We start from the raw sequence: 26,237 nt of genomic DNA, 5'->3' as shown, positions 1-26,237 counted from the left end.
ATTTCCTAGACACAAAATAATTTAGAAAGTAAAAAGAACAAATATATTTTCAAAATCAGATAACGTAGTCTATTTACTAGTGACCTTTAACCTTTAAATACAAAAACCTCACAACTGCTGGTTCTGTCAGTCTTTTTCTTAATTTTACCAATCATGATCAAGCTGAAATGAATAATGAGGGCAAAACCATTTTCAATGGAGAGAAACTGTTTAATTGATACAGAAGAAACTAATAAAAAGTGTAAAACTTAAGATAATGATAAATCTTACCTCTGTCTGTCTGGAAACTACCATCTATAGTCATAGTTCTGAATGGAATATTCCTGACTCCCAAAAGAACAAATTCCAAAAACGTGAAACAGACTCCCAAACAGCTAGATAGATCATATTTACATCAAAAAAAATAGTTATTTGCAAATGCAGAACATATCAAAGGGTCTTCATTAGCAGTAAAAAGTTTCGTTCTGAAATACCAATCTCAAGAGATGACAAATGGGAAAAAGCAAAGAAACATAAATCAAGAATGTTCACCCAAAAGTTCCTACACTAGGTTGTGGGAAATCTGTTAAGTATCAGGCTCTTTCCAAAAAATGGAATTAAATTTAACATATCTGCCATCATTGGAATCAGGAACAATCTCACTAGCAGAGTATAAGAATCTATGTAAGTAGTCTGACAGCAACAAATATTTGTCCACAAAAAAAAGGGCACAGAATTGCTTTTCCAAAGTTTTGCTAATATTAAATTTTTTGAGATTCTTTTGTCATCCTTTGAGCTCACTAATGGACAAGTAATAGTAGGCATAAAAGGTTTATAAAAATTTCCACCGTAAGAATAGTTTATGAAAGAAAACAAATTATGGGCCTTCACAGCCACTGACATAAATTTTCTACAACTTCTGAGACAGTGAATATTTTTTAACAGTTGTACAACTTAGACCACCAGTGAAAAGCACTGATTTTGAAAAATAAGTTCAGAGTACAAACTATTAACTAGAAGGCACGCGTACAGTGTCCGTCCCTGTGGACGAGGGAGCACGCACACACAGCCTGCTCTAGCTCATGTGCTCTCCCCTCCTGCCAGACGAGGTGGAGAAGTGCAGACTAGGGTTCAAAGACCATGGCACACGTCTCTCTGCTGTCTCCTCACGCCCTGAAGTCACAGCCAGAGAAGCAAAACCGCCCTCCATCAGCCGGGCCACGAGCGGCAGCTTGTCTTGTCGCCCTGGGCATCCCCACAGCACTAAACACAACAGGCAGGCATACAAATATTTGTAATGTGAGAAATTACCCTTAGTCTTAGGAGGGATAAAATAGCAGAAATGGGACTTCTAGAGCCAGCTTTTTTAAATGGCTCTTATCTTGGTTAAAAGAACACTTGGTCATGTTTTTCCAAGCTTTTCAAGAAAGAAATTTGACAGTATGCATCAAGTTTTATAAATGTTCATGCCCTCTGATCCAGTAATTCCACTGCTAGGAAATTAGCCCAAGCAAATAATCAGAAACATGGTCTAAGATTTGTTAACAACGATCTCCAACCTGGCACTGTGACGGGAAAAGTGGTAAAAAATTTAAACAAAGTAAGAATTATTAAATATAGCATACAATCATTTATAGAATTTTATGCAGCTTTTTATAACATTTTTAAAATTCTTAAACAGAGGGAGATATGTGTATGTGTAAGAATTCTAAAGTAGGCTACAAATCTGTATATATAAAAATATATTCATATGAATTTTATATATATTTTTATATATTCATATATATTTTATAGAATATGAATATGTTTTTATATACAAAAAACACAGAAAAATGTATATATTTCTATATAGAGACACATACAAAAGACTGAAAAGTAATATATTCAAATGTTAACCTAAAACTTCTTCAGTAGTTCCTACATTTTCTATAATGCCTATGAAAAGATCAGAAGGAAGCTTCTGAAAATAAATTTAACATTTATGAAGTCTTTAAAATATTAATACCTTTCAAACCAGTAATCCTGTTCTAGAAACATATTAAATAACCAAAATAAAGAATAAGCTTTTCTACACAAAGGTGCTCATTGCGTAGTTATTTTATCCAACAGTAAACAAAAAAGTTGGTTATACTGGTATATCCAGAAGGTTCCACAGGGACATCACTAAGAACAAAAACAGGATGAGCTTTCTATACCATACATAATAATTACTATAACAGCTAGTACCTACTATGCCCTATTTAGCAATGTGCACTATTTAATTCTCAAACTGTGAAATAATTCTTAATTATCCTCCTTTCCCCGCTTCTTTAACAAAAGAGGAACCTTAGGCAGAGAAAGGTTTGATAACTTGTCCGAAGTTGCACAACCAGCTGACTCCAGAATCTGACTCTTAAGCAGTGTTCTATATTGAGGATCAAAATGTGTCTGGGGTGCTCCAAATGTTTATGCAATAAAGACAAAAAGAACCATCCAGATCCAACAAAGCTTCACTAGATGAAAGCCTGCTAGAAACCCAAAAACAGAGAAGGAGCTGTGCATGTTGGCCTGCCACCCAGCTGTCCATCTGAAGATCTAACAACCCACACTGCCCATCTGTGGCCAAAACGGCAGGATTCTTCTCTGTTACTTCAGCAACAAAAGGAAATAAGTTACCATGAGACTACAGGGAGAAAACTACTTAACCAGGGAAAGGAATTCTCATCCTGAAGACATAAAACAGAAGACTTCGGAAAACGACTTACCGAGTGGAGGAGAGAATAAACATACATATAAAGACAAAATTTGCTAGCAAAATTAAAATCTATAATGCAGTAAAGAGTAGTAAGCCAAATAAATAATAATGCAAACAAACTGAGAACTCAATCCAGAGGAAGAGATATCCATTGAAACAAAAGATAATTGAAAAAAATGGAAACAGAAATGTCCATCAACTGATGAATGTATAAACAAAATACAGTATATCACACAAAGGACTACTATTAGGCCACAAAAAGCAAAGGAAGCACTGATACACGCTACCATATGCATGAACCTTAAAAACACTGTGCTGGGAGCTGCCCCATGGCATAGTGGTTAAGTTCGGGGTACTCCACTTCAGCAGCCCAGGTTCATGGGTTCAGCTGCCAGGCACAGACCTAGACCACTTGTCGGCGGCCATGTTGTGGCAACAACCCACATACAAAATAGAGGAAGACTGGCACAGATATTAGCTCACGGCTAATCTTCCTCAAGCAAAAAAAGAGCAAGAGTGGCAAGGCTCAGAGGGAATCTTCCTCAACCAAAAAAAAACACAAAAATAGTCACAACATCAAATGCTGATGAGGGTACAAAAAAACTGGATCATTCAAACACTGCTGGTAAGAACGTAAGAAGGTACAGCCACTCTGGAAAACAATTTGGCAGTTTCTTAAAAAATTAAACATGTAACTACCATGACCTAGCAATTGCACTCCTGGGCATTTATCTCAGAGAACTGAAAACTTAAGTGAACACAAAAACACATGAACATTCATAGCAGTTTTATTTGTAATAACTAAAAACCAGAATCAGCCCAGATGTCCTTCAACAGGTTCAGCAAAGTGTGGCACCTCCATGGCACAGGATGCACCAAGAAAAAGGAATGAACTACTACACGCAGCAACTTGGATATGTCTCCAAGAAACGACACAGAGAAAAAGGGGCCCCGCCCCACAGGCTACACACTGAATGATTCCGTTTATATAACATTTTTGAAACGACAAAATTACAGAAATGGAGAACAGACAGGATAGATTGGGGCGGGGGGGGGGGAGGGCAGAGAGAAGCCACTCCAGCCTCACAAAGAGGTGGGGGTGGTTATAAAAAGGACTACTCATGGCTCCCTGGTGGGTTTGGAAGTCTTCAGTATTTTGATTGGGGTGGTAAATACATGAATAGACACAGGTGAAAAAATTATATTGAACTTATTAATACACACACACACAAATGAGTAGGAATAAAATGAGAAATGTGAGTAAGACTGGCTGGGCTGTGTCAATGTCAATATCCTAGCTGCGACGTTGTTTCTACTACACAAGGTTACCTGTAAAATGTTGCCACTGGGGGAAACAGGGGCAAAGTGTACAGAGGATCTCTGTGCTATTTCTTACAACTGCACGTAACTCGACAAGTAACTAAATCAAATTTTAATTTTAAAAAAGACCACTGCTATAAATAATAAAGATACAACTTAAAAATGATAGTTCCTGAGGAAAAAAACTAAAATAATCAAATATACAAGTGAAGGAACATTTCTCAAGCCGCAAAACCATACAGATCAAAAGGTCTCACGACATAGTATGCGAAAATCACATCCTGATCAAACTGTCCCAAGCGGGAGAACTCCCTCAGCAACCCAGCACAGAAAAAAACCCGCACTTACCCTCAGTGCTCTAGAACACTCCAGCTGAAGACTACAAAGTAAGGTCCACTATCTACGGCCCAAAGACTTTATATCCTCACACAACTGCCTCTCATGTATAAAGGCTTTAGAAACACAACATAAAGAAAGAAGTAATAAACACACCACCCACGTGCCACTTTTCCGGTAATGACTACACCAAGTGCCCTAGCCAACCAGGAGAGTGAAAATTAACTCACAAACTGTCACACAACTATTTAATGAAATACCACTCGGCAATAAAAAGGACCAATCTCTTGTTACACACAACAACACATATTCTCAAAGCATTATACTAAGTGAAAGAAACCGGATTCAAAAGCCACAGACATTTACAGTATATGACCTTTTGGAAAAGGCAGAACTCTAAGGAGAGAAAATAGATTAGTGGGAGCTGACTATGAAGACGCACCAGGGAATCTGGGAAGGTGTCAACACTGTTTTACATCTTGATTGTGGTGGTTACATGAATATGTGTATTTGTCAAAACCTACAAAAGTGTATACTAAAATAATGGTGAATTTTACTGTATGATTTATATCTTAAAAATGGGAAAAAAATAATTACACAAGAGGGAGAATACCACTGCAAAGGACTAACAGTGTTTTCTCCATTCCAAGAACCTAAGAAAATAATTCAAACTGCAAGTATTGACAAACAAAAATATTGATTATAGCACCACCTACAACAGTAAAAGTTTAGAAACCTAAGTGATCAATATTAAGAAATACTATAGAAAAGAATGAGCCCATTAAATAGAAAGGAATATTATACAATCTTAAAATTATCTATGGAAATATTCTGTCATAAGAAAATATTTTGATATATTAGACCAAAAAAGATAGAAAACTATAATCACAGAAATGTTTTTATTTTATCTCAACTTGTCCCACAAAGGATTTAGAGTGATTTACAAAAAGATCAAATAGTTTCAACTAGTGAGAAAATTACGGCAGAGGGAAAATGAGAAGAGCCTACTTTATAAAATGTATACAATTAAGTCCTACACACTTGCTAAAAACGAGCCATAAATCTAGCTCTAACCTCTCCAATGGTTAACCAAACAGAGAAATAATCAGTAAAAATTCACACCACCCATCAAATAAAAAAAAAAAAGGTAAAGCTAAAGAAGTAAGCATCCTTTTTATTAGGAGCAAAGAGAAGATTTTCCTGTCTATAAATGCAATAAAATCATTCAGTTACCTTCTTTAAAGTTCTAAACAGAAACACTAAGATGGACATACTACAAAAAAACAAACAGTAGAGTCTCGTAGAAGGTTGAATTACAGTTGGTGGTTGGGTTTTTTTGCTTTGTTTCTTGGGTGTTTTTATAATTTTGCAATTGTCTATACTTTCCAAAATATTTACAACGAAGATTTACTAATTTTAGAATTCAAAAATAACCTATAAGTCATTATTTTTAATGGGAGGGGAAAAATGTTTTATTTGACTTTTAAATTACTGTTTATGAGGATACACAGAATGGAATTAGGCCACGGAAAGGGTCCTTACTTCACCCGTAATAGTGAAAAACAAAACAGTGCCAACAAAAATGACCCTCGTTCTGTTTCAACATATTTACAAAGCTGGCTGATATGTTTTTAGATGTACAGGGAATAAACTATGGCGTGACACCAGGGACAATCTACATTATTAATCTAACTCTTCTCTGAGAAAGTTTCTCAGTTGACAGTTCATTTTGCCGTTACAATACAAACGGAGGCAGAGGAGATAAGAGCGTCCTGACAGGTCTTCAGCCAGGAGGCCCAGAAAACGTTCCATCCAGCAGCCTTGAGACTAAGCCTTCCCGCTCCTTTGTTTCAACGCTGTGCTGTTCATAGTTTGTAAAGGAATAAGGAATTCTCCGTGAGTCTGTCTCTCCAAATAAATCACAGCAACATAACTCAGAGGGCAGCTATGGGGCACATCAAAGAGCTCCTTCTGGACTTTATCCTCCTAAGAGAGAGCATAACACAGAAACCCAAATTGTATCTGCAGGAGAAAATATTTTAAAAAGAGTTCCATCTCCTCTGAATTAAAAGAAAGAAAAATCAGCGATTCTTAACCAGGAGATAGAATACAAGGGCAGAGAAGCCGAGCTGAAGAATCTTTGAAGTACTGGGAAGTATTAATTTGGTTTGTTTCCTGACGGAATTCCACCTGATGTTATGCAAACGGTGAACCTTCAGTTGCCCCTTTTTGAAAACAGCTACTACCTTTAGTTTCTTACCCTTAGTCGGTATTACAATGAGGTCACAAAGCTTGAAAGTGGTCCCTCCTAAAGCTGACAGGGACGTAAGGTATAGCACATTTATGAGGTTTTAAACTTGGAGGCTACGAGTGCCATGGAACAATGTTTGAAATGGGATGTAAAAATCAAAACACATGGTTTTTTTCCTCCCGTTAAAAATATGGGTTTTAGGTAATTTTGAATTCTAAAAACAATAAACCCTCACTATAAACATTTCAGAAAGCAGAAAAATTTACAAAGTGGTGACAAAGCCTATTGAGGAAATTAAAGCAGGAAAGGGGGACAGAGTTGCAATTTAAGTAATGTTCATGGAAGGCCTCACTGACAAGGAAGCATTTAAGGAAAGGACTTGAAGTGGTGAGAGAGCAACTTTTATAGATATCTGAGAGAGGAGCAGTCAAGCAAATGAAGCAGCCACTAGAAAACCTTGGGTGATGGGGCATGCCTGTGATTCTAGAAATAATAAGAATGTTTTAATGTCATTCCAAATACCATTAAAATACAATAATTAAAAGTCTAGACCTAGGCAGAAAGCATATCAGTGACTGCTGCTGGGGAGAAGTAAAAAGAGCCAAGGAAACTTTTGGAGAAGATGGGAATTGTCATTATCTTAATTACAGTGATGGTTTCACGGGTGAAAAGTTTGATATGTCAAAAGTTATCAAACCGTACATTTAAAATGTGTGCATTTTATGTTGATTATGCCTCAATAAAGACCTTTTTTCTTTTCTTTTCTTTTCTTTTTTTGCTGAAGAAGATTCACCCTGAGCTAACATCTGTGCCAATCTTCCTCTGCTTTTCAGGATGTGGGCCAGCAGCACAGCATGGCCACTGACAGAGTGCTGTAGGTCACATCCAGAACTGAACTCAGGCCGCTGAAGCAGAGCATGCCAAACTTAAACCACTCAGCCACCCGGACCAGCTCAAGATTTTTTTTTTTTTTTTTTTAAAGACTGGCACCTGAGCTAACAACTGTTGCCAATCTTTTTTTTTTTCTTTTCTGCTTTTTCTCCCCAAATCCCCCCAGTACACAGCTGTATATTTTAGTTGTGGGTCCCTTTACTTGTGGCATGTGCGACGCTGCCTCAGCATGGCCTGATGAGCGGTGCCATGTCCACGCCCGGGATCCGAACCTGCGAAAACATGGGCCGCCGCAGCCAAGCATGCGAACTTAACCACTCGGCCACAGGGCCGGCCCCAAGATTATTTTTTTTAAAAAAGAAAAAATTCTAGCCCTAGAGTAAGAATAAGCACACCAATAAACGAGTCAAAATAGATCCAGTATATAGGGAGACAATTTATTATAAAGGAGATCTTTCAAATCAATTAATGGTGCTAGGATCACTTGTTACCCATTTGAGAAAAGTAAAATTACATCATTACTTCCTCCCTGTACAATACACAGAAATAAACTCCAATGGAGACGGGGTGAGGAATGGCCTAAAAGCATAAAGTTAAAGAATTCAAAGGCAAAAGACCAACACTTTTGATTACATACAATTTAGAATTCTGAATTGCAACAGACACAATAAACAAAGTTAAAAGACATATAAAAGCAGTCTTATAAATCTAGGAAAATAACAAATACACTCACAGAAAAAAATGGACAAAGAACACTCATATAGTATTGATGGAACTTTAAATTGACGCAATCTATGTGGAGAACAGTGTGGAAACATGTAATGTAATATTTGTTTAATCTGTCAATTTCACTTTTATGAATATATCCTAAAGAAATGACTCCAGGATACAAAAATACAACTATAGTATTATTTACTATAGCATTGTTTAGAATGTCAAAAGCTGAAAACAGCCTAAAAGTCCACCAATCTAGGATAATACAGTCGAAATAAATTATTCTACTTCCATGCACTATGGCCCTTAAAAAGGATATAGACGTATTTATGGACCTGAAAGTACAGCCACAATGTATTAAGGGCGAAAAGACTACAGTGTGTACACAGACGCCTACTTGTGTAATATATATTTAGAGGGAGAGAATGATTCCATTTGGTTTAAAACTACAACACATTCACGAATCTGTGTTTATATATGTGTAGAAAAAGTCTGGAAGGAAATGAACCAAACTGTTAAAAGTAATTAACTCTGAAAAACAGATTATGAAATTTTTTAGAATAATCATGTACTATCAAAACAAATTCTTTTTCTTCTTGTTCTCCCCAAAGCGCCCCCCCACCCCAGTATATAGTTGTGTACTCTAGTTGTGGCACGTGGGACACCAACTCAGCATGGCCTGACAATGAGCGGTGCCACGTCCGCGCCCAGGATCCGAACCTGCGAAACCCTGGGCCGCCGAAGCGGAGCGCAGGAACTTAACCACTCAGCCACAGGGCCGGCCACCCAAATTCCATTTTAGACAGAAAGATTAGTGGTTGCCTAGGGCTAGGGGAATGGAGGAAGTGGAGAGTCTCTAGTAACGGGTACTGGGTCTCTTTTGGGGTGATGAAAATGTTTTAAAATTTGATTGTGGTGATGATTGCACAACTCTATGACTACAGTAAACACCAATGAATAGTACATTTTAAAGGAGTGAAATGGGGCCGGGCTGGTGGCGCAGCAATTAAGTGCGCACGTTCGGCTTTGGCGGCCCGGGGTTTGCTAGTTCAGATCCCAGGTGCGGACATGGCACCACTTGGCAAGCCATGCTGTGGTAGGCGTCCCACAAATAAAGTAGAGGAAGATGGGCACAGATGTTAGCTCAGGGCCAGTCTTCCTCAGTAAAAAGAGGAGGATTAGCAGCAGTTAGCTCAGGGCTAATCTTCCTCAAAAAAATAAAAAGTAAAACTCTTAAAAAAAATAAAAATAAAAAAATAAAGGAGTGAAATGTATGGTATGTGAATTATCTCTCAATAAAGCTGTTTTAAAAACTCCACTTTAGAACAACATCCATAACCATAATAGAGAAAAAAATTTTGCATTTTAATATTCACACTGTATACTATGTCCCAATAGAAACCTTAAACCCAAATAGTATCTATCTTCATAAAGATACTATCTCCTTGAACTACACTAGCAGATAATACTCCTATCTGAGAACAGGAATGAACTTGACAATGTATTAGGTTGAAACAGTAGGGCACTGCTTCCCAACATGTGATGTGACTGGGAACAGAAACAAAGCTTTAACGTTTTACAAATTAAGGGAAGTAACCTTGCTCCTACAGCCCCTTCTGTATGTCCATCTCTGACACTGTTTCAAGAAATCCCCAAAAAAAAGACAAAACAAAAAAGCATAAAACCAGAGCTGAGAGAAATTACTTTAAAAGTTCTTTAATGCAACCCTTCAATAAATAAATAAAGGAGCCTTAATGGCTCCTTATCTCCAGTCCCAAAGCCTCTCAGTAAGAATTCAAGACCATACACAGTGTTACACCTTACACCTTATTCATTCAAAATGACGTCTCAATGCTCTTCAAAATAAAACACTCCACTCCAGAAGTCTGTTCCACATGCCCTGATGACAGAAGGCATCCATTCATCATTTATGAGGCACATACTATTCGCCAGGTGCTGAAGAGACAAGGCTGAAAGATTCTCCCCAAGAACCATCCAGCAGCTCTTAACCAAGACGCGCATGAGGGTCGCGAGGGAGCGCTTTTTAAAGAGCACACGAACGCACCTCACCACTGGAGATTCTGATTCAGGAGGTCTGAACTCTAGCCCAAGAATCTGTTTACTGAACAGCTTCCTAGTACTCGTGGTGAAGGACAGAGTAAATATTCAACCCCAACTCAGGGAGCTCAATACTTCAACAAGACGCGTACCACCTCTTTGTGTTCAGAGTTAACAAAAACTTCAGTATAGCTGAAGTGGAGTGCCAATAAAGACTGCAGAGGTAAACTGGTTCAAAACACAAAGGGCCTACGTGATGCTATATGGAAGAGCTTGGAAATTATCACAAAAGCAACTGAAAAGCAAAAAACAGGGGCTGGTCTAGTGGCATGGTGGTTAAGCTCACGCACTCCGCTTTGGCAGCCCGGGGTTCAGAGGGTTGGATCCTGCGTGCAGACCTAGACTCACTCATCAAGTCACTGTGGTGGCATCCCACATAAAATGCACAGAGATGTTAGCTCAGCAACAATCTTCCTCAAGCAAAAAAAAAAAAAGGAGGAAGATTGGCAACAGATCTTAGCTCAGAGTCACTATTCCTCACCAAAAAAGAGAAAAAGAAAAGCAAAAAACAAAGTATAGGCAAGGGAGACACATAAGCATTATTTGTGTCTTCAGAAATATCAATTTGGCAGCAGCACAGAAAATAGCCAGAGGGAAGAAGGGGGGAGGGGGCAGTGCAGAAAACCAGTCCAAAGACTACCGTAAATGTCCAGGCAAGAAATACAAGCCCATCGAATACGGCAATGTGGATATAAAGCTGGAACTGTTGGAGGGGGGAGGCAAGAACCTGAGATTCCTGGACTGCCTGTAATGGAGATGCCATCCACAGAAACAGAAGACAGGGAACGAAGGAAGCTAGCACGTTCAGTTCTGAACAGCATCATGCCATTCACTGAGCACCTACTACACGTCCAGTCCTGGGCTTCTAGAATTAGATAAGCAAAGTAAACTCTTACTGGTGCCTCTACATTAGAAACACGTGAGCAGCAAGTAGGGCTGAAAAGGTGGTGTGACATGTAAAATGGGCCTGTGTGTGTCCTAGGGACAAGTTGACACTCCATGAGGTGCAGCAGATCTCAAAACAGACGGGTCTGGTGGAAAGAGCATGAGCTAAGTGCCTCCAACACAGATGATTCATGAGACCCCAAAACATGGCACCTCACTTTTCTGACCCTGCATTTCCTCACCCATAAAATGGAAACAATAAAAAACAAGATACGGGGGCCGGCTCCATGGCCTAGTGGTTAAGTTCAGCACACTCCACTTCAGCAGCCTGGGTTTGGTTCCTGGGCGCAGACCTACACCAGTCATCGGCAGCCGTGCTGTGGCAGTGACACACATACAAAATAGAGGAAAAGTGGTACAGATGCTAGCTTAGGGCAAATCTTCCTCAAGCAAAAAGAGGAAAATTGGCAACAGATGTTAGCTCAGGGCAAATCTTCCCCAGCAAAAAAATAAAAAATAAAAAACACAACAACAACATACAGTTTCTGGGGGTTTAAATCCTATGTAAAAAGCCTAGAACAGTTCCAGCACACAGCTTATGAAGTAAGTATCATTATGACTTCTAGATCCAGAAAGGAAGTACTCAATATCTCACTAGATACGCTCACCTATCTCCGTCCAACACACAGACTTTTACTAAAACAGAGATAATTAACGTAAAGGAGATCACTGCATTGGGGGGAAAAAAACTTAAGTAATTTCAAAGATCTTTTCCAACGGCCAAATTCCACTGGAAATGTATCAGCCGATTCACTTTCATTCGAAGGCATACGGTTCGTCTTTTTTTTTTCTTTTTAAACCTACAAAAATTTCAGGGTCTGAAAGCTGGAAAATATAAAATGTGTAAAAAACCAAATTAGCGTCTGTGCCACTTTCTTCACCTACACAAATAAAAGCAGTATTTTGCCATTTATCCTCCCAGTCCTTTTTCCATACATCACTCTTAATGAGAACATAGAGCTTAAAGCCCATTTTCTAGATAATAAATTAATGAAATTGTATCTAATATACAATTACTCTCATCCGACGTGTTTGTGTCACGCAGACACACTGCAGCGTCTCAGCGCTCGGCTCAGTGGAGACTCCCAGCAATCCTCACTCCGAAACAACCTTCTTTAGAACTCCTTCCTCCCTCCCTGAAACTGTGGAGGTTTCTTCAGAGAAACAGCGATATACTAATCACATTCTTCTGCCTTTTACTAGGCTTCTGATCCACAGAAGTAGTATCTCTCTAATTTGGCCAATTGGAGGGAAAAAAGAACAATCTGAATAAATAAATTCTTAGCAAATTAAAGAACTTTTTTTTAATTAACAGCAGGTATGGTGCTTTTAAATACATACAATAACCAGAATTAGGTTAATGAACTGTTCCGTGGCTAAAATCCTTAGGGAACTTTCTTTAATAGCCAAAAACTATCTGTCATCAGCAGATCAATTGACTGAATACTCATGACCTCTAAAGAGTGTAGCTCCCTGAAAACACCTGTTCTCTATAAGGTAAGCATTCCTCTTCCCAGGGTTATAAACAAGTTAATTTACGCTGCTAACTTGAAAACATTTTCTTTATAGATAGAGAAGAAAGTTGCCAGTAGCCCCAGTAAAACTTGTTGCTTGGAAAAACTCCAAACCCACAGTGTACAGCTGTAGATAGACTTGCCCTCTCAACCTCTATTTCTAAAAGGCACTGTGCAGGGAAGAAATCCCCATAGTTTTTCTATCTGTACATGAGAGACTTATGCACCTTTCAAAATCTTTAGGTACCCAAAAGAAAGGAAAATATATGTCCAGACAAAACCTTGTAAATGAATTTCATAGCAGTATTGTTTGTAATACTCAAAAAATGGAAACAACCCAAAGGTCCATCAACTGATAAAGGGATAACCAAAGTGTGGTAGATATCTTATAATGGCCTATTATTGAGCAACAAAAGGGAATGAAGCAGTGACACATGCTACACCATGGATGGGCCTTGAAAACATTACGCTAAGTCAAAGAAGTCAGTCAAAAAGGACCACATATTGTATGATTCCTTTTATACATGTTGAAAGTAGGCAAATCCACAGACACAGAGACTGATGGTTGCTGATGGCTGGGGGGGTGACTGCTACTGGGGACAGGTTTTTTGAGATGATGAAAATGTTCTACAATTGACTGTGGTGATGGCTGCACAACTCTGTGAATCTGCTAAAAACCAATGAACTGTACTTTAATGGATGAATTATGTATCAATAGAGCAATTACAAAAAAATCTTTAGGGCCCCAATTTCTACAAACCTCAAAGTTTTCCTGATGAGATTCATAAAAACACTAAGAAAGGTACTTTAACCATAAAAGAGCACTTACTAAAGGCGATAAACAGACAAATCCACGTCTGCAGGATCTTCAGAAACCATTAATATGGCACTTCAAAAACCAACAGTTCTCAAAAAATATTACATGAAAAAAACATGAACAACATTTCTTTGGCAAAGGTCCAGTAACTCTCCAACTGCAGGTCTTATCACCAATGCCATGTACGCCCTTCAGGCCCAAGCTCTTTAATCAAAATCCCAAATATTCAACTCATCCAACCCACTGCCAATCACTGACCGCACTTCTCAACAGTATTCACAGCAGGGAGCAAAACACCAGAGCAGTGCACTGAGCTGAAGCCACACTCCCATTATGGCTCCTACGACATCCAGAAGATGAAGAAACGGAGCGTAAAGAGTACAGAAGAAGGGTTAGAGGTCCCTCAACAACAACAACAAACTCCTACCCTACCCTCAGCACTTACTGCTCTTGGCATCGTGTTCATCATCAACCCTCCATTCCTCTGTGAGTGTTAAGCCATTTCCCAACAGTGAATAGATGGATTCTAAGCAAGAGCCAGAACTCTTTTCTTTTAAGTATTCTTTCCACAATACCCGGAAGCATGATTCTGTACTCAGGCTCAGCCTATAGAAAGTAATCAGCGAATATCATTGCCTGGGAGAAAATGGACACACGCACAAAAGATGTGCGTCTCTTCTGCAAGAAGAGAGGGGTTTAATGAAAAACAGTATCATATGACTTCACAGTTATGAGGCACTTCAACCCCATCCACACTCAAGTCTGAAACCCAGCCCTTCCTGAGGAACCACGGTGCTTTCTCTTACTAACAATCTCGTGATTCGCCCTATTTCCCTCTTCTCTTTGGCTACAGGGACACCCAGAGCAAATTCTATAGCCCACCATACTCTGGTACGTATTTCTAAATCTTAAATCTACCCCCTTCGTTTTCCTGACATACCCTTACTTTCCCATTGTTACAGCTCATTACCACCAATCCTCTAATTTTTTTTCTAATGCCACACCAAAAACTTTCTGAAACAAAACAAAGATGTACCAGAAACCTCTGCCAAGTTGTTCACTTAGGAACCACACACATACCACAGCATTAGAAAAGGTATCTGACTGAATACTTTTTTTTCAAACTGGAAACTAATTCTTAAAATTGGAAAATAATCCTTAAAGTTATAATCAAAGAAGGCCTACCGAGGATCCTTTGACCAAGTACATAACGTTAAGTCTTTGAGAACCCCAAATATAATGAAAAAGGCTCTAAGAATACAGGTGTAAGCAAAAACAAAACATGAAGGCATGAATTACTCTGCTTTAATGCATGATGTTTACTAAACGCCACTGGCCTAAATGCTGAGGCACCTAATAAGCATCTATGCAGAAAGACAAGAGACTCCCGGTCTAAGAGTCATTCAGCAGGGACAATAAAAAAGGATCTTAGGGGGGCTGGCCCGGTGGCGAGATGGTTAAGTGTGCACATTCCGCTAAAGCGGCCCAGAGTCCACCGGTTCAGATCCTGGGTGCAGACATGGCACCACTCGGCAAGCCATGCTGTGGTAGGCATCCCACATATAAAGTAGAGGCAGATAGGCGCGGATGTTAGCTCAGGGTCAGTCTTCCTCAGCAAAAAGAGGAGGATTGGCAGCAGATGTTAGCTCAGGGCTAATCTTCCTCAAAAAAAAAAAAAGGATCTTAGGGAATGACAAGACTCCCAGTATGGGGAATACTTGCACTTCCTCCCAGTTGATCATAGTATTTATTAATTACAAGTGTAAGGATTAACTCTCAGCCATTGGACAGTAAGAAGGACGGACATGTCAGGGGTCGGTGTCAGGAGACCACCAGAAGACAGCAACACCAAGTGAAACAGAAAGGGGTACAAATAAGAGGCCAAGAAAAGACTCATCCACTGAACCTTGCCCGGCTATCTAGAACTATCTCCCCAGCTGCCAACGGATGGTGGATACTGATGCGTCCTAGTGCCAAGAAACTACCAGCAAAAGTGAGAAAACTGTGTTGTCCTCTAAATTTCCTTTCTCCCAAAGCAGAGCCTCTACCTAACTCTGCCTCTTAAATCCAGTACAGAGGCCACAGTTCAACTGATCAACTTTAAAATGTTTTCCCTATTTCATCATCCACTTTATCTCACAGCAGTTTACAGAGAAAACAGATTTCACAATAAGATAATAAAACAATCACAGCAAGTCAGACCTCGGGCTTTGCAGGACAAAACCTTTAATACTACTCAGAAAAAAAAATCTTAAGTTATCAAAATTACTGTTAAAATAAATACAGAAAACTTTTTTTGTAGGCAAAATTTTACACAGTATTATTCACTTACATAGGAAGATGTGTTTTCTAGAGTTTTATAACATCTCGATCCACATCCAGTGTCCTGTTTACTATGGGTAAATTTTACAGGAAAAAAAAAAATTCATGGGACTGCTTTCACTCACTCTCCTCCAAAGACCTCAATTTGGCCAAACATTAGGGCTTTACAGTTTCTAACTATACGACATACAATAATTTTATGAATTAAAACAAGTGATACATGTTTATATTCTGTTTTTTTCTTGAGGAAGACTAGCCCTGAGCTAACATCTGCCAATCCTCCTCTTTTTGCTGAGGAAGACTGGCCCTGAGCTAACATCCGTGCCCATCTTCCTCTACTTTATTTGTGGGATGCCTACCACAGCATGGCGTGCTAAGCGGTGCCATGTCCGCACCCGGGATCAAACCAGTGGACCCCGGGCTGCCGAGAAGCGGAAGATGCGCACTTAACCGCTGCGCCACCGGGCCAGCCCCCCATGTTTATATTCTTAAGGTAAAAAAAGACAAATACAGAAAGACCATAAAGAGTTTGCGGTACATTATAACTTTTTGAATAACCATACAAACAAATCTAAATACTCTTCCTCACCTCACAATATTATTTTACGGTTTCTAAATTTTAGTTTTACCTAATTTTAAATATCTCAGTTTGCAAGATTTTTAAAGTACTGCATATCACCTCAACACGTCTTCTCAAGCTGTTAATGTTTTAAACTTTTATTTCAAGAGCTGTATGCTAATTATTTGTCAAGTTTCATACTCAGAAAATAAAACTTAAACATTAAGAAAAGCAGTCATTTATATATTAGACACAGCTTAAAGAACTCACTATAAAGAAGGGAGAAGAACCAGGCTGATGGCCCAGTGGTTCAAGTTTGGTGCTCTCACGGCTTCAGCGGCCCAGGTTCGTCTCTCCGTTGGGTCGCGGAACCACACCACCCTCTGTCAGTTGCCATGCTGTGGCAGCGGCTCACACAGAAGGACTAGACCAACTTACAGCTAGGATATACGACTATGTGCTGGGGTTCTGGGGAGGGGAAAACGTAGACACTAAGAGAATTCCTACATCAGGCAGGAAAATCCTAACTTCAAAAGGGAAAAAAAAAATTTTAAGTGTAAAAAATTAATTGCTCAGAAAAGGGAGTAACAATGAGAACGGATATAAAGTACCTGGCATGACAAACAGCTCCCTTCCCTCCAACACTGCTGGCTGACACCACAGCCTGTGATATTGTTTCCTTTACCAGCTCACTGGTGAGAGCATTCTGCCAATTTAATCTTTTTAAATTTTGTTCCATTATGCCAAAAGGACTTAAAAAAAAAAAAGGGTAAGGAAATAGGCCCACCAAACAGGAATACCAGCCCTGTGGATGGCAGAATATACTGGCAGCAGGATTACCTTATATTGAGTCACTGTCTCTGCAGAGATAAGTTTCCCACAATTACTACTTAGAATACACAAGCAATAAAAACAAAACTGAAAAAAAGCCGGACTTTAGCATTACTGCTCTTGAGGGGAAAACAAGGACTCCTGTAATTATAGGAGAAAAGTAAACATTTGTATTCATCTCCCTGTATCAGCAAGTTTATCATCTCTAAAATTCAAGCAAAATTATGGCAAATACTTATTTGACCTTGGCATGTGCTACTTTGCTGCAATAGTGGGCTTCGGTTTGGTTTAGTTTTAAGGCTACAAATATTCCTAGGGAGGCAGAAATATAGAGAGAGCAGTGAAAGCCCAAAGACCTGGCTTCAAAACCAGGGTCTACGCAGTAACTAAGCTTCAGTTTCTCATCTCTCAAGAGCATTACCTCCACTGGGGGATTGTTCTGAGGACAAAATACAGGGAATACACAGCCCAGCGCCTGGAACACAGGGCTCAGGAAATGTTTCTGTCACTGTCAGTGATTCGCAACCTCTTCTGCATTCCCACCCGACACATGGGACACCCTCTTACTCCTCCAACCCGAAACAGAGGCTGCTGAGGGCAGTGATTCTCCGCCTAGAGAGCCGCCCCTGCACTCTTCAATTACACTACTCACCACTGCTGCTCGTCCTAGTGGCCCCCACCTGTGGCCAGTGTTTCCCAGCAGGACAGCTGAGCTCTAAGATCCACTGCTTTACCTGAGTGCAAAGCTGAAGAACTTGGGGTCTTCACAAATTCAATCAACACAAAAGTTTCAGACACCTCTTGGGAAATGGGCATGAAAAACACAATAGTCTCTGCCCTAGAATGGTCCAGTCCAAGAGGGGAGATCAACACCAAAACCAGAAAACTACTATATGCTGTAAGGACTGCAGGAGAGCTGACTGGTGGCTGGTCCACGGCTGCAACACAGCAACTACCTTGAGTTCCCTAACGTTGCTCGTTCTAGCATGTGTCCAGCCCAACAGAATAGTGTTGTGATGAGTGCCAATTCCAAGTTGGGTCATTCGTTTAGGCCCCCGGGTATGAAACAGGTTTTGCCACTTAACATTAAGTCTGGTTTGCTAACTAACCTAGATAAAACTGCTAAGTCATATATGGGGCCAGCCTGGTGGCGTAGCGGTTAAGTTCACACTCCGTTTCGGCAGTGCAGGGTTCGGCGGTGCAGGGTTCACAGGTTCAGATCCCAGGCACAGACCTACACACGCTTATCAAGCCATGCTGTGGCAGGCGTCCCACATATAAAACACAGGAAGATGGACACAGATGTGAGCTCACGGCCAGTCTTCCACAACAAAAAGAGGAGGATTGGTGGCAGATATTAGCTCAGGGCTAATCTTCCTCAAAAAAAATTAAAAAAACAAATCATATATGATTCCTTATGATAGGGCTCAGCATAAGACAGAGTTCAGAGTAAGCCTTCAATAAACACTTGTTGACTTGCACAGCACAGCCAGATTTTAGATCTTAGAGCCCTGCCAAGGCCTGATCCAGAGTTTGATTTGCCCACTCAGCCAAGCACCTTGATTCTCCTGTCAGCTTTCACCCATCAGCCTATCACTAGGAAAGCCAACACGAGATTTCATAAATCTATAATATAGATTATTTATTTTTTTGTTTTTGTTTTTTCAGAAAGATTGGCCCTGAGCTAACATCTGCTGCCAATCTTCCTCTTTTTTTCACGTAAGGAAGACTGTCGCTGAGCTAACATCTGTGCTACTCTTGCTCTATTTTATGTGGGATGCTAGCGCAGCCTCGCTTGATGAGCAGCACTAGGTCCGCGCCGGAGATCCAAACCTGCAAACCCCAGGCCGTGACAGCGGAGTGTGAGAACTTAACCATATGCCACCTGGCCAGCTCCTAGGATATAGATTTTAAAAATCAACGTTTATGATTTTTAAACAATATTTAGCCAAAAAAGGCAAAAATTACAGGCCTTCCACTTTTGCCCCCTACACAGCTACCACCCAAACCAAATCCCTTCTACCTTGCTCTTCCTCTACACGCACAGCTGCCTACATCTCAGACTCCACACGTGTACCACCAAACTTAACTACCTGTCCCCAAACCAGAGCCCCCTCTATTTTCATCTCTATTACTTCATTTCCCCAGGGACCCACGATTTCTAACTCAACGACTAAATTCTGCACATTTCTCAGTCCCATACTTCTTTTCCACTGCTCACACCAGAGCTGTTAGAGTAGTTACCCAATTAGTCCCAGGCCTTACCCACTCCAATCTCTTAGTGCCAACTCAATCTCCCCAAAACACCACTGAACAAAAGCCACTCCATACACAGACACTCAAAAACCCTGCTTCCGACTGAATTAAATCTTAGGCTGGCATTCAACACCCCTATCTTTGCATCAATGTCCTTTTTCCCCAACTTAATTTTAAGGCCAAAGCATTAAGGACTCATGCATTCAATAAATTCCTTCTGAAGCTCTATTATATGCCTAATTCTGGGCACTGGGATAGTGAGATGAACAAAATTTGATCCCGACCTCCAAGACTCCCAGCAAATAGGAAATGAAAATACAGCGTCTTAAGTAATAGGTACATCATAAAGCTAAAAAGCACCCTAAGCGCACAAGCAGCAGCCCCTTCTCTCTCATCCGTCTTAGTGCCCCTGCCTACACATAGTAGGTGCTCATGAAGCAGCACAGATACTGATGACTGTTCCAGTAAACCAAAGACCTAAGATCAACGTGCTCCATAAATCCCTGCGGAACAAGAGGATGCGTTCCACCTCTTCGTTTCTACTGTGGTAAAGAACTATGGGACATGGGCAGCCTTCTTTGGAAGGGTCAGGGGAAGCACAACCGAGAATTCAGACTTGCAGGCGTGCTTATGGCCGACTCCTTTCTGAAGCAGAACAGACGCACCAAAGGCCTAGTGAAAGATCAGTTCTTTTGGCAAATCAGTACTCAGATGGGGACAATATCAAGTGAACCTTTGCAAATTCAACCTATACCCAATTTAAAAGAACAGCCTGAGTAAAACGTTCTCATCTTTTCATCACTATCAGGTAGTTAGGAAACACCAACCAGGCTAAACTCTCTTCTCCGTAAAATACGCTGTGATTCCAGCTGTGGTTTTGGATTACTAAAAATAAGCATGTTAAAATCAACCAAATGAAACAAGTGCTTACAACAAAAAGATGGTTAAAACCTAGAAGCTACACTCACTCCTCTCTGACACAAAACATTAGATGTATCAGTTCCATTTCAAATAAATTTCTCTTGAGCAGCTGATTTGTTATCAACTTCCGCTACTTTCAAGTATAACATCTTAAAAACAAAAGTCACCCACGACCAACAGGAAAGGCTCTAAAATATGTATTCGGCCTATAAACAGCCCAAACAGTTCTTAAAAGAATATACGTCATAGGAAAAAAAGTACCGTTAAAAAAAGTATACCCAAAAATATAATGTGCACGTTAACGTAATGTGTCTTTTTTTCAGTGAACCGGTCATTTACTATTTAGCACCAGAATAAGTGATCCAGTAACAATATTACAACAATCATCCTTTAAAACAAGTGACTGTTTAGTTGAGACCAAATGAAATTAACAATTTAGGCTTTTAAAGACATTCACCGAAAGCAGATAGCCAAAGTGGACAGATTATCAAAGAGTTTCAAAGCTGGAAGAGGGAACTTTCTTTACCTGATGTTCTGCATGAATGTTATCCCCAGTAGGCCATCGATGTTTGCTATTATTATAGCCGCCTCCACCACTTCCTCCTCCCCCAAGCTGCTCACCATGCTGCCTCTGAAAGAAGTAGTCCACCATAGCGTCGTCCTGGGAACGGCCTGCAACTCCTATAGATCCTGGGACAGGGCTGGAGTGTGTCCCAGCTGCAAGAGCTTGATTTGCAGCTGGTTGTGGCTGCGCTTGCGACCCTGTTCCAGATGTCAAAACAACAGGCATGTTGGGATTAGCTGGTTCTTGAGGGTGATGTTTCAGGTGGGGGCTGAAAGAGTCCTGCCAAAGCACTGCTTTTCTCTTCAAGACACATGCAACGCTCATTCCACCAACACCTAAGGACAAACAGGTTATAAACGTTTAAAATTTGCATTTTTAAAAGCAGAACTCGATATACACCAAGACAAAAATATGAGCCCCAGGTCTTTTGCAATACATCATTTACAACCAGTTTCTACCAAGCAGCCAAATGTTTTATTATATACGCAATTTTCTAAACTGAAACCTCATTTTTACGTTCCTGAGTTTGCGTGCATATGGAAATAAACGTAGGTGGTGGCAGGCACTCTGACAAGGGATTGGGATCAGGAAGCACTCAAGACAGCAGCCACAGGGAAACTTTAGATACTTTTTAAATGAACAAGAGCTTCATAAAATATTGCTTTACAGCTGGAGCAGACATACGCCAATAAACCAAACAAAAATCCAAACCCCATATATAATTAGCAATGACTCAGATTGTCTAAAACTTGAAAGGACCCTTTAAAATGTCCAACATATTCATAGTCTGCTCCTTGAAGAAACAATAAGGCCTCCTGATGGGAAAAAATTCAAAATTTTTTACCAGTAATTCACAATTACTGTACGTGTAATCACATTTTTACTCCATGAGTACTTTGACTCCTAGAAACAGGATGAAACCAAACCAAACTCAAACACTTTCCTAGTATAAAGTGTCACTGCAGAAAAAAACAGACGCCTCAACACAGCAACAATTGTGTGGCAAATATATTGTAGACATTATCTCATCACCCTATTTTACAGATGAAAACACCAAGGTACAGAAAAGCCACAGGATGTGCCCAATGCCATTCAGCTGGTGACTTGCCGGGAAGGGATTCAAACCTAAACGTGTTGTGCACCCAAGCCTAGTTCCTTCTATCAATCCCTTGCTACTCCCCAGGAAATCAACACAGGAACGTTTCTATCACTTGCATCTGCTACTTTTCTCTGGAAAGATCAACAAAGAACCTCCAAATGTTACTATGAAACCTTACTACTTTCTTTTCCTAAAATCAAAAACTGTATTTGTACATAAGAGAGAACACTTGTCAGCCTGTGGATACTTTAAAAAAATTGTTACAAAGTAATTAATCAGTTACCAACCAGAAGACGCCTGTCCATAGACCCTAAAGTCTAACTGCAAGGCTATCAACATGAGAGTCAACTACTACAGACGCTTTCTCTCTCCTTAACCCCAGTGACATTTCAAAAACAGACTCACAAGATTTATGAATAATCTATTAAATTATTTCTATTTATAGAATAATTAAAGCTCCTGATAAAGAAACATCTGCTTCTCACAACTAATTTATGTTTTGAAGCCAGAACTAAGACACAACAGAATCTGTAATTTGCTCAAAGCCTAATTGGCAAACGCCTAGTCTCAATGAACAATTCCAAGCCATCAGCACCTCACTACAGGTACTGGGGTAGTCTAGCTTTCCGGACTTCAGTTTCTGCTGGCATGAATAGAATCCTGTTCACACTTAAGTGTCAAAACCAGAAAGTCATAGCCGTCTTTACCATAGGTCTTTGCAAAGTGCTAACCAGCTAAAGCCTTTCTGTTTGATTTTCAAAAGAACCCACTGCCCTCTTATTACCAATAGCAGCCAGCCTCATTTTTCTTCTATGAGGGAGTTGGATCTGAATCTGTTCTGGAGCAAGCAAGACAATCCCAAACCCAAGTTTACCACTAAACTAGCAACCTCTCTGAGCCTGTTTCCTCACCTAGAAAATGGAAGAAATCCTTCCTCTATGCCTCACAAGGTTTCTTTTTTTAATCAAAATGAAATAATAGATATAAAAATGTTGGGTACATTTAATGTCACCCTGCTGAGATTCCAGGAATTCAGTTACCACCAGTTAAGGCAATGGAGCTCCAGTCCCTAAAAGGATTCCAAAAATAGCAAATGCAACCTTTTCTGAAATAAAAGATTTGCCGTAACACTTATCTAAGAATTTCCATGTGAAAAAGGTGTTTCCCACTGAAACACACTGAACACAACTTCGAACAAGGAATGGGGCGGGGAGGGGGGGTTGGAGGGGAGACCCTATAAAAATGTTCAAACAAAACAATTGGCTTTTGTAAAGCTATCTACATGCCCTGAGACTTCCTGCTTTACCTAATGAGGCAAGGCAGTTTCTCAAACAAGAGAAAACCTGGCAGAACAGTTTGAAAGTGAGCAAATACCTAAGCAATTTACATGTGCCTCGCGTAGTTTTGTAATATCTTGGCAACTACAGGACAAAAATTAAGAAATCAGTCACTTAAAGATCAGGAAACAAACATTTAAATTGCCGATGACTTTTAGAGAACTCTCAAAGCCCACTAAAAAGTTACGTGTAGCATTTGAAATATGAATTTGTTTTTCAAACGGTATATTATAAAAATAACTAGCAACTGGAAATAAGCACTGATTCTAGTTACTCTCCCACAGTTATCAAACTGTACATCAAAGTGTTTTTAATATCACTAATAAAGATTTTATTTCAAAGGAAGTTTAATCTAGCTCCACGGCTCCCCTTTTTTTCCACTAAAATGTTTAAAAGGTCTTTATTTTCACCACCGTGAAAAAAACATTTTGTGGTCACAAATTTATTTTAAAGCAGTTCATTTTAAACCCAAACTAAACTTCAAACCCAACTTCAAAAAAAGCTGTGGCCTTGGATAGAATGAATTCAACTGTGGCTAAGGCAAAACTAACTCAAAGTTCAGAATCCAGTATTTCCCAAAGATCCAGATAAACAATCAACAGGCCCCAAGCGTGTCTTATAAAGTTAAACTTAGCAACGGGTCACAATGTTTCTTTTGCTTACTAACACGGCCCGGGGAGCCACATCTCTCGGAGGAGGCTAGTCTCGGGGAGTTTTTACGTGTTTTCATACAACAAACCAAAAAGCTAAAGCTGCAAGCCTATTGTTTCAGAAGCAAATCACTTCACAACAGAAACCCCAGAAAGCCTCGCAAACTCTCCTCCTTCATCTCAAAGTAGGAAGTGAACGAATTGAAATCTACAAGGAAGAACACTGTTTTCTTAATTGGACAATAAGGAGTAACAATCTTTCAAGTGATGGGGAGGAGAAAACCTTCCCTGATTGTGAGTGTGTGAGTGTGCGTGCGTGTGCGTGGGGCTGGGGGGGGCCTTAACTGGTGGAAAAAAGTTACAGGAGCGTCCTCCTCCCTCGACGTGGGAGTGGTACTGACAAGTATAACAAATGATCTATGTTTACCAAGAACGCTGTAAGGACGAAAACTACCTCGTGTCGTGTATGTCTCCCTCCTACCGAGGGGTGAACACCTCTTCGAGTTCAGACACACACGCACCGACACATGGAGGCTCGAAGAGGAAGCAGCCACCAAAAAAAAACACCAGCTCTCACGGAAACAAAAGGCCACAAGCACCCAGGAGCCTGAAAAGCGATCTGAAACTTCCTGATCGCCCCTTCTCCACGTTTCAGGCTCGCCCAGCTCCCCCGCCGGAGGTCCCCAGCCCAGGGCCACGGCTGCTCCTGGGGCGATTTATTGTTCTCCCGCTCCGGCGCTGCCACGGAAGCTCAAGAAGTCGAAGAAACCCCGGGCGGCAGAGCTCTCCACTCCATGGCCACACACAGGGATCGGAGCTTCGCAAACCCATCCAAAAAGCAACCCGAATGGCAGCATCAATCTTCGGGGGCTCCAGCGGGCCGAGCAGAAATGGAGAGGCAAGGCTGTGCCCCGGGCCCAGGCCTACAGCCCCGGCCTTCTCCTCGCTTCCACCCCGCTCCCCACCCCCTCCCTCCTTTGATAACAATAGGGGCCTTGCTGCTGACTCCAAAACATGTACGAGGAACAGCGAGTGAGAAGCCTCCGCCAGGGCCCCGGCGGCTTTTCCAAAGCCCTTCTCGCCCCCCCAACCGCTCTCAAACACCAATACAAAGGGACAATCTGCTCGCTGGGGGTCCGGAGCAGCCTTTGGGGCCGGCGGGGTGCGGATACTCACGGGCGGAGCGGTAGGATGAAGATGGATTTCAGCCCCCCGATCTTCTCTCTCCGGCGCTCTCGCTCCCCCTTACCTTTCACTCTGACAACATGGCGGCCCACTGGGGACTGGGCTGGCGCGGTGCATCATGGGATAGGCGCTGGCCCCGGCTCCGGCGGTGGCAGCGGCATGTGCGGAGAAGGCAGGCGGCTCTGGAACAGGTTGCCCGGTTGCCATGCCAACCCGGGGCCTGTGTGAACTTGGGAAACTCGCAGGCAACACAACCGCTGCGCGCGCGAGGGCCCGCCCGCTAGGCGAGCGCGCGCCGCCGCGGGCAGAAGGCGGCGGCCCGCGGGGCCGGGCGCGCGGGGTCGGGGCGGCGACGCGCCAGCGAGTCGACCGGGGACCTTAGATGGGCGCCTCCCGGCCGCGCGCCCTCCCGGTTTCAGCCCCAGATTGCAACAGCCTGCAGTGTTCACGCACGCCTGCTCGCGGGGCCCTGGCGTAACAGGTGCTGCCTTCAAACCCCTTGGCTGCAGCTTTCTGGCTCCGTGGCCTTATTTCGTCTTCCTGCCTCCATTGCCCCGTTTGTAAAATGAAGAGGAAAATGAGAACGGCTACTCAACAGAATCACCGTGAGGATTAAGCGGAAGAATACATGTAAAGTACTTAGTCCAGGGCCTGGGACGGGAAAGCAGGACCACTGCTTGATTTGCGGGGTCTGGCAAAAAATGAAAGTGTGGGGCCCCTTGTCCAAAATTATTAGGAATCTCAAGACAGCGATAGCAGAACATTAAACGAAAAACGTAAGGCCGAACCTATTTGTAAGCACGCCATCACGGTTAGCTGTTGTCCTTCTGCCCAGTTTCCATGAATAGAAATTTGGCCATTTGATGATGAAAGTGACTTTTCGAATCAGTAGT

At 41.2% G+C, this 26,237-nt stretch overlaps 1 protein-coding gene across 50 annotated transcripts in view; it reads right to left on the bottom strand.

Moving 5' to 3' along the window:
- The window catches only part of PUM1 (pumilio RNA binding family member 1), a 122,649-nt gene extending 96,881 nt beyond the window's left edge, over positions 1–25,768 (bottom strand). For 23 of the 50 annotated variants that reach the window (XM_070596199.1, XM_070596215.1, XM_070596363.1 and 20 more), the window contains exons 1-2: positions 25,336–25,468; positions 21,035–21,408 (exon numbers count right to left, since the gene is read on the bottom strand). In XM_070596199.1, the coding sequence (XP_070452300.1) occupies positions 21,035–21,397 (363 nt within the window). In that variant the 5' untranslated portion in view covers positions 21,398–21,408; positions 25,336–25,468. Of the gene's footprint in view, positions 1–21,034; positions 21,409–25,335 lie in introns of all 50 variants that reach the window. The other 27 variants (XM_070596319.1, XM_070596427.1, XM_070596335.1 and 24 more) reach the window with 12 other exon arrangements.
- Between the last annotated feature and the right edge of the window lie 469 nt (positions 25,769–26,237).

Source organism: Equus przewalskii, chromosome 2 (assembly GCF_037783145.1).
Source record: "Equus przewalskii isolate Varuska chromosome 2, EquPr2, whole genome shotgun sequence".
NCBI classification, from domain to species: domain Eukaryota; kingdom Metazoa; phylum Chordata; class Mammalia; order Perissodactyla; family Equidae; genus Equus; species Equus przewalskii.
The sequence above is the reverse complement of the archived record's forward strand: the minus strand, read 5'-3'. Positions and strand labels throughout refer to the sequence as shown.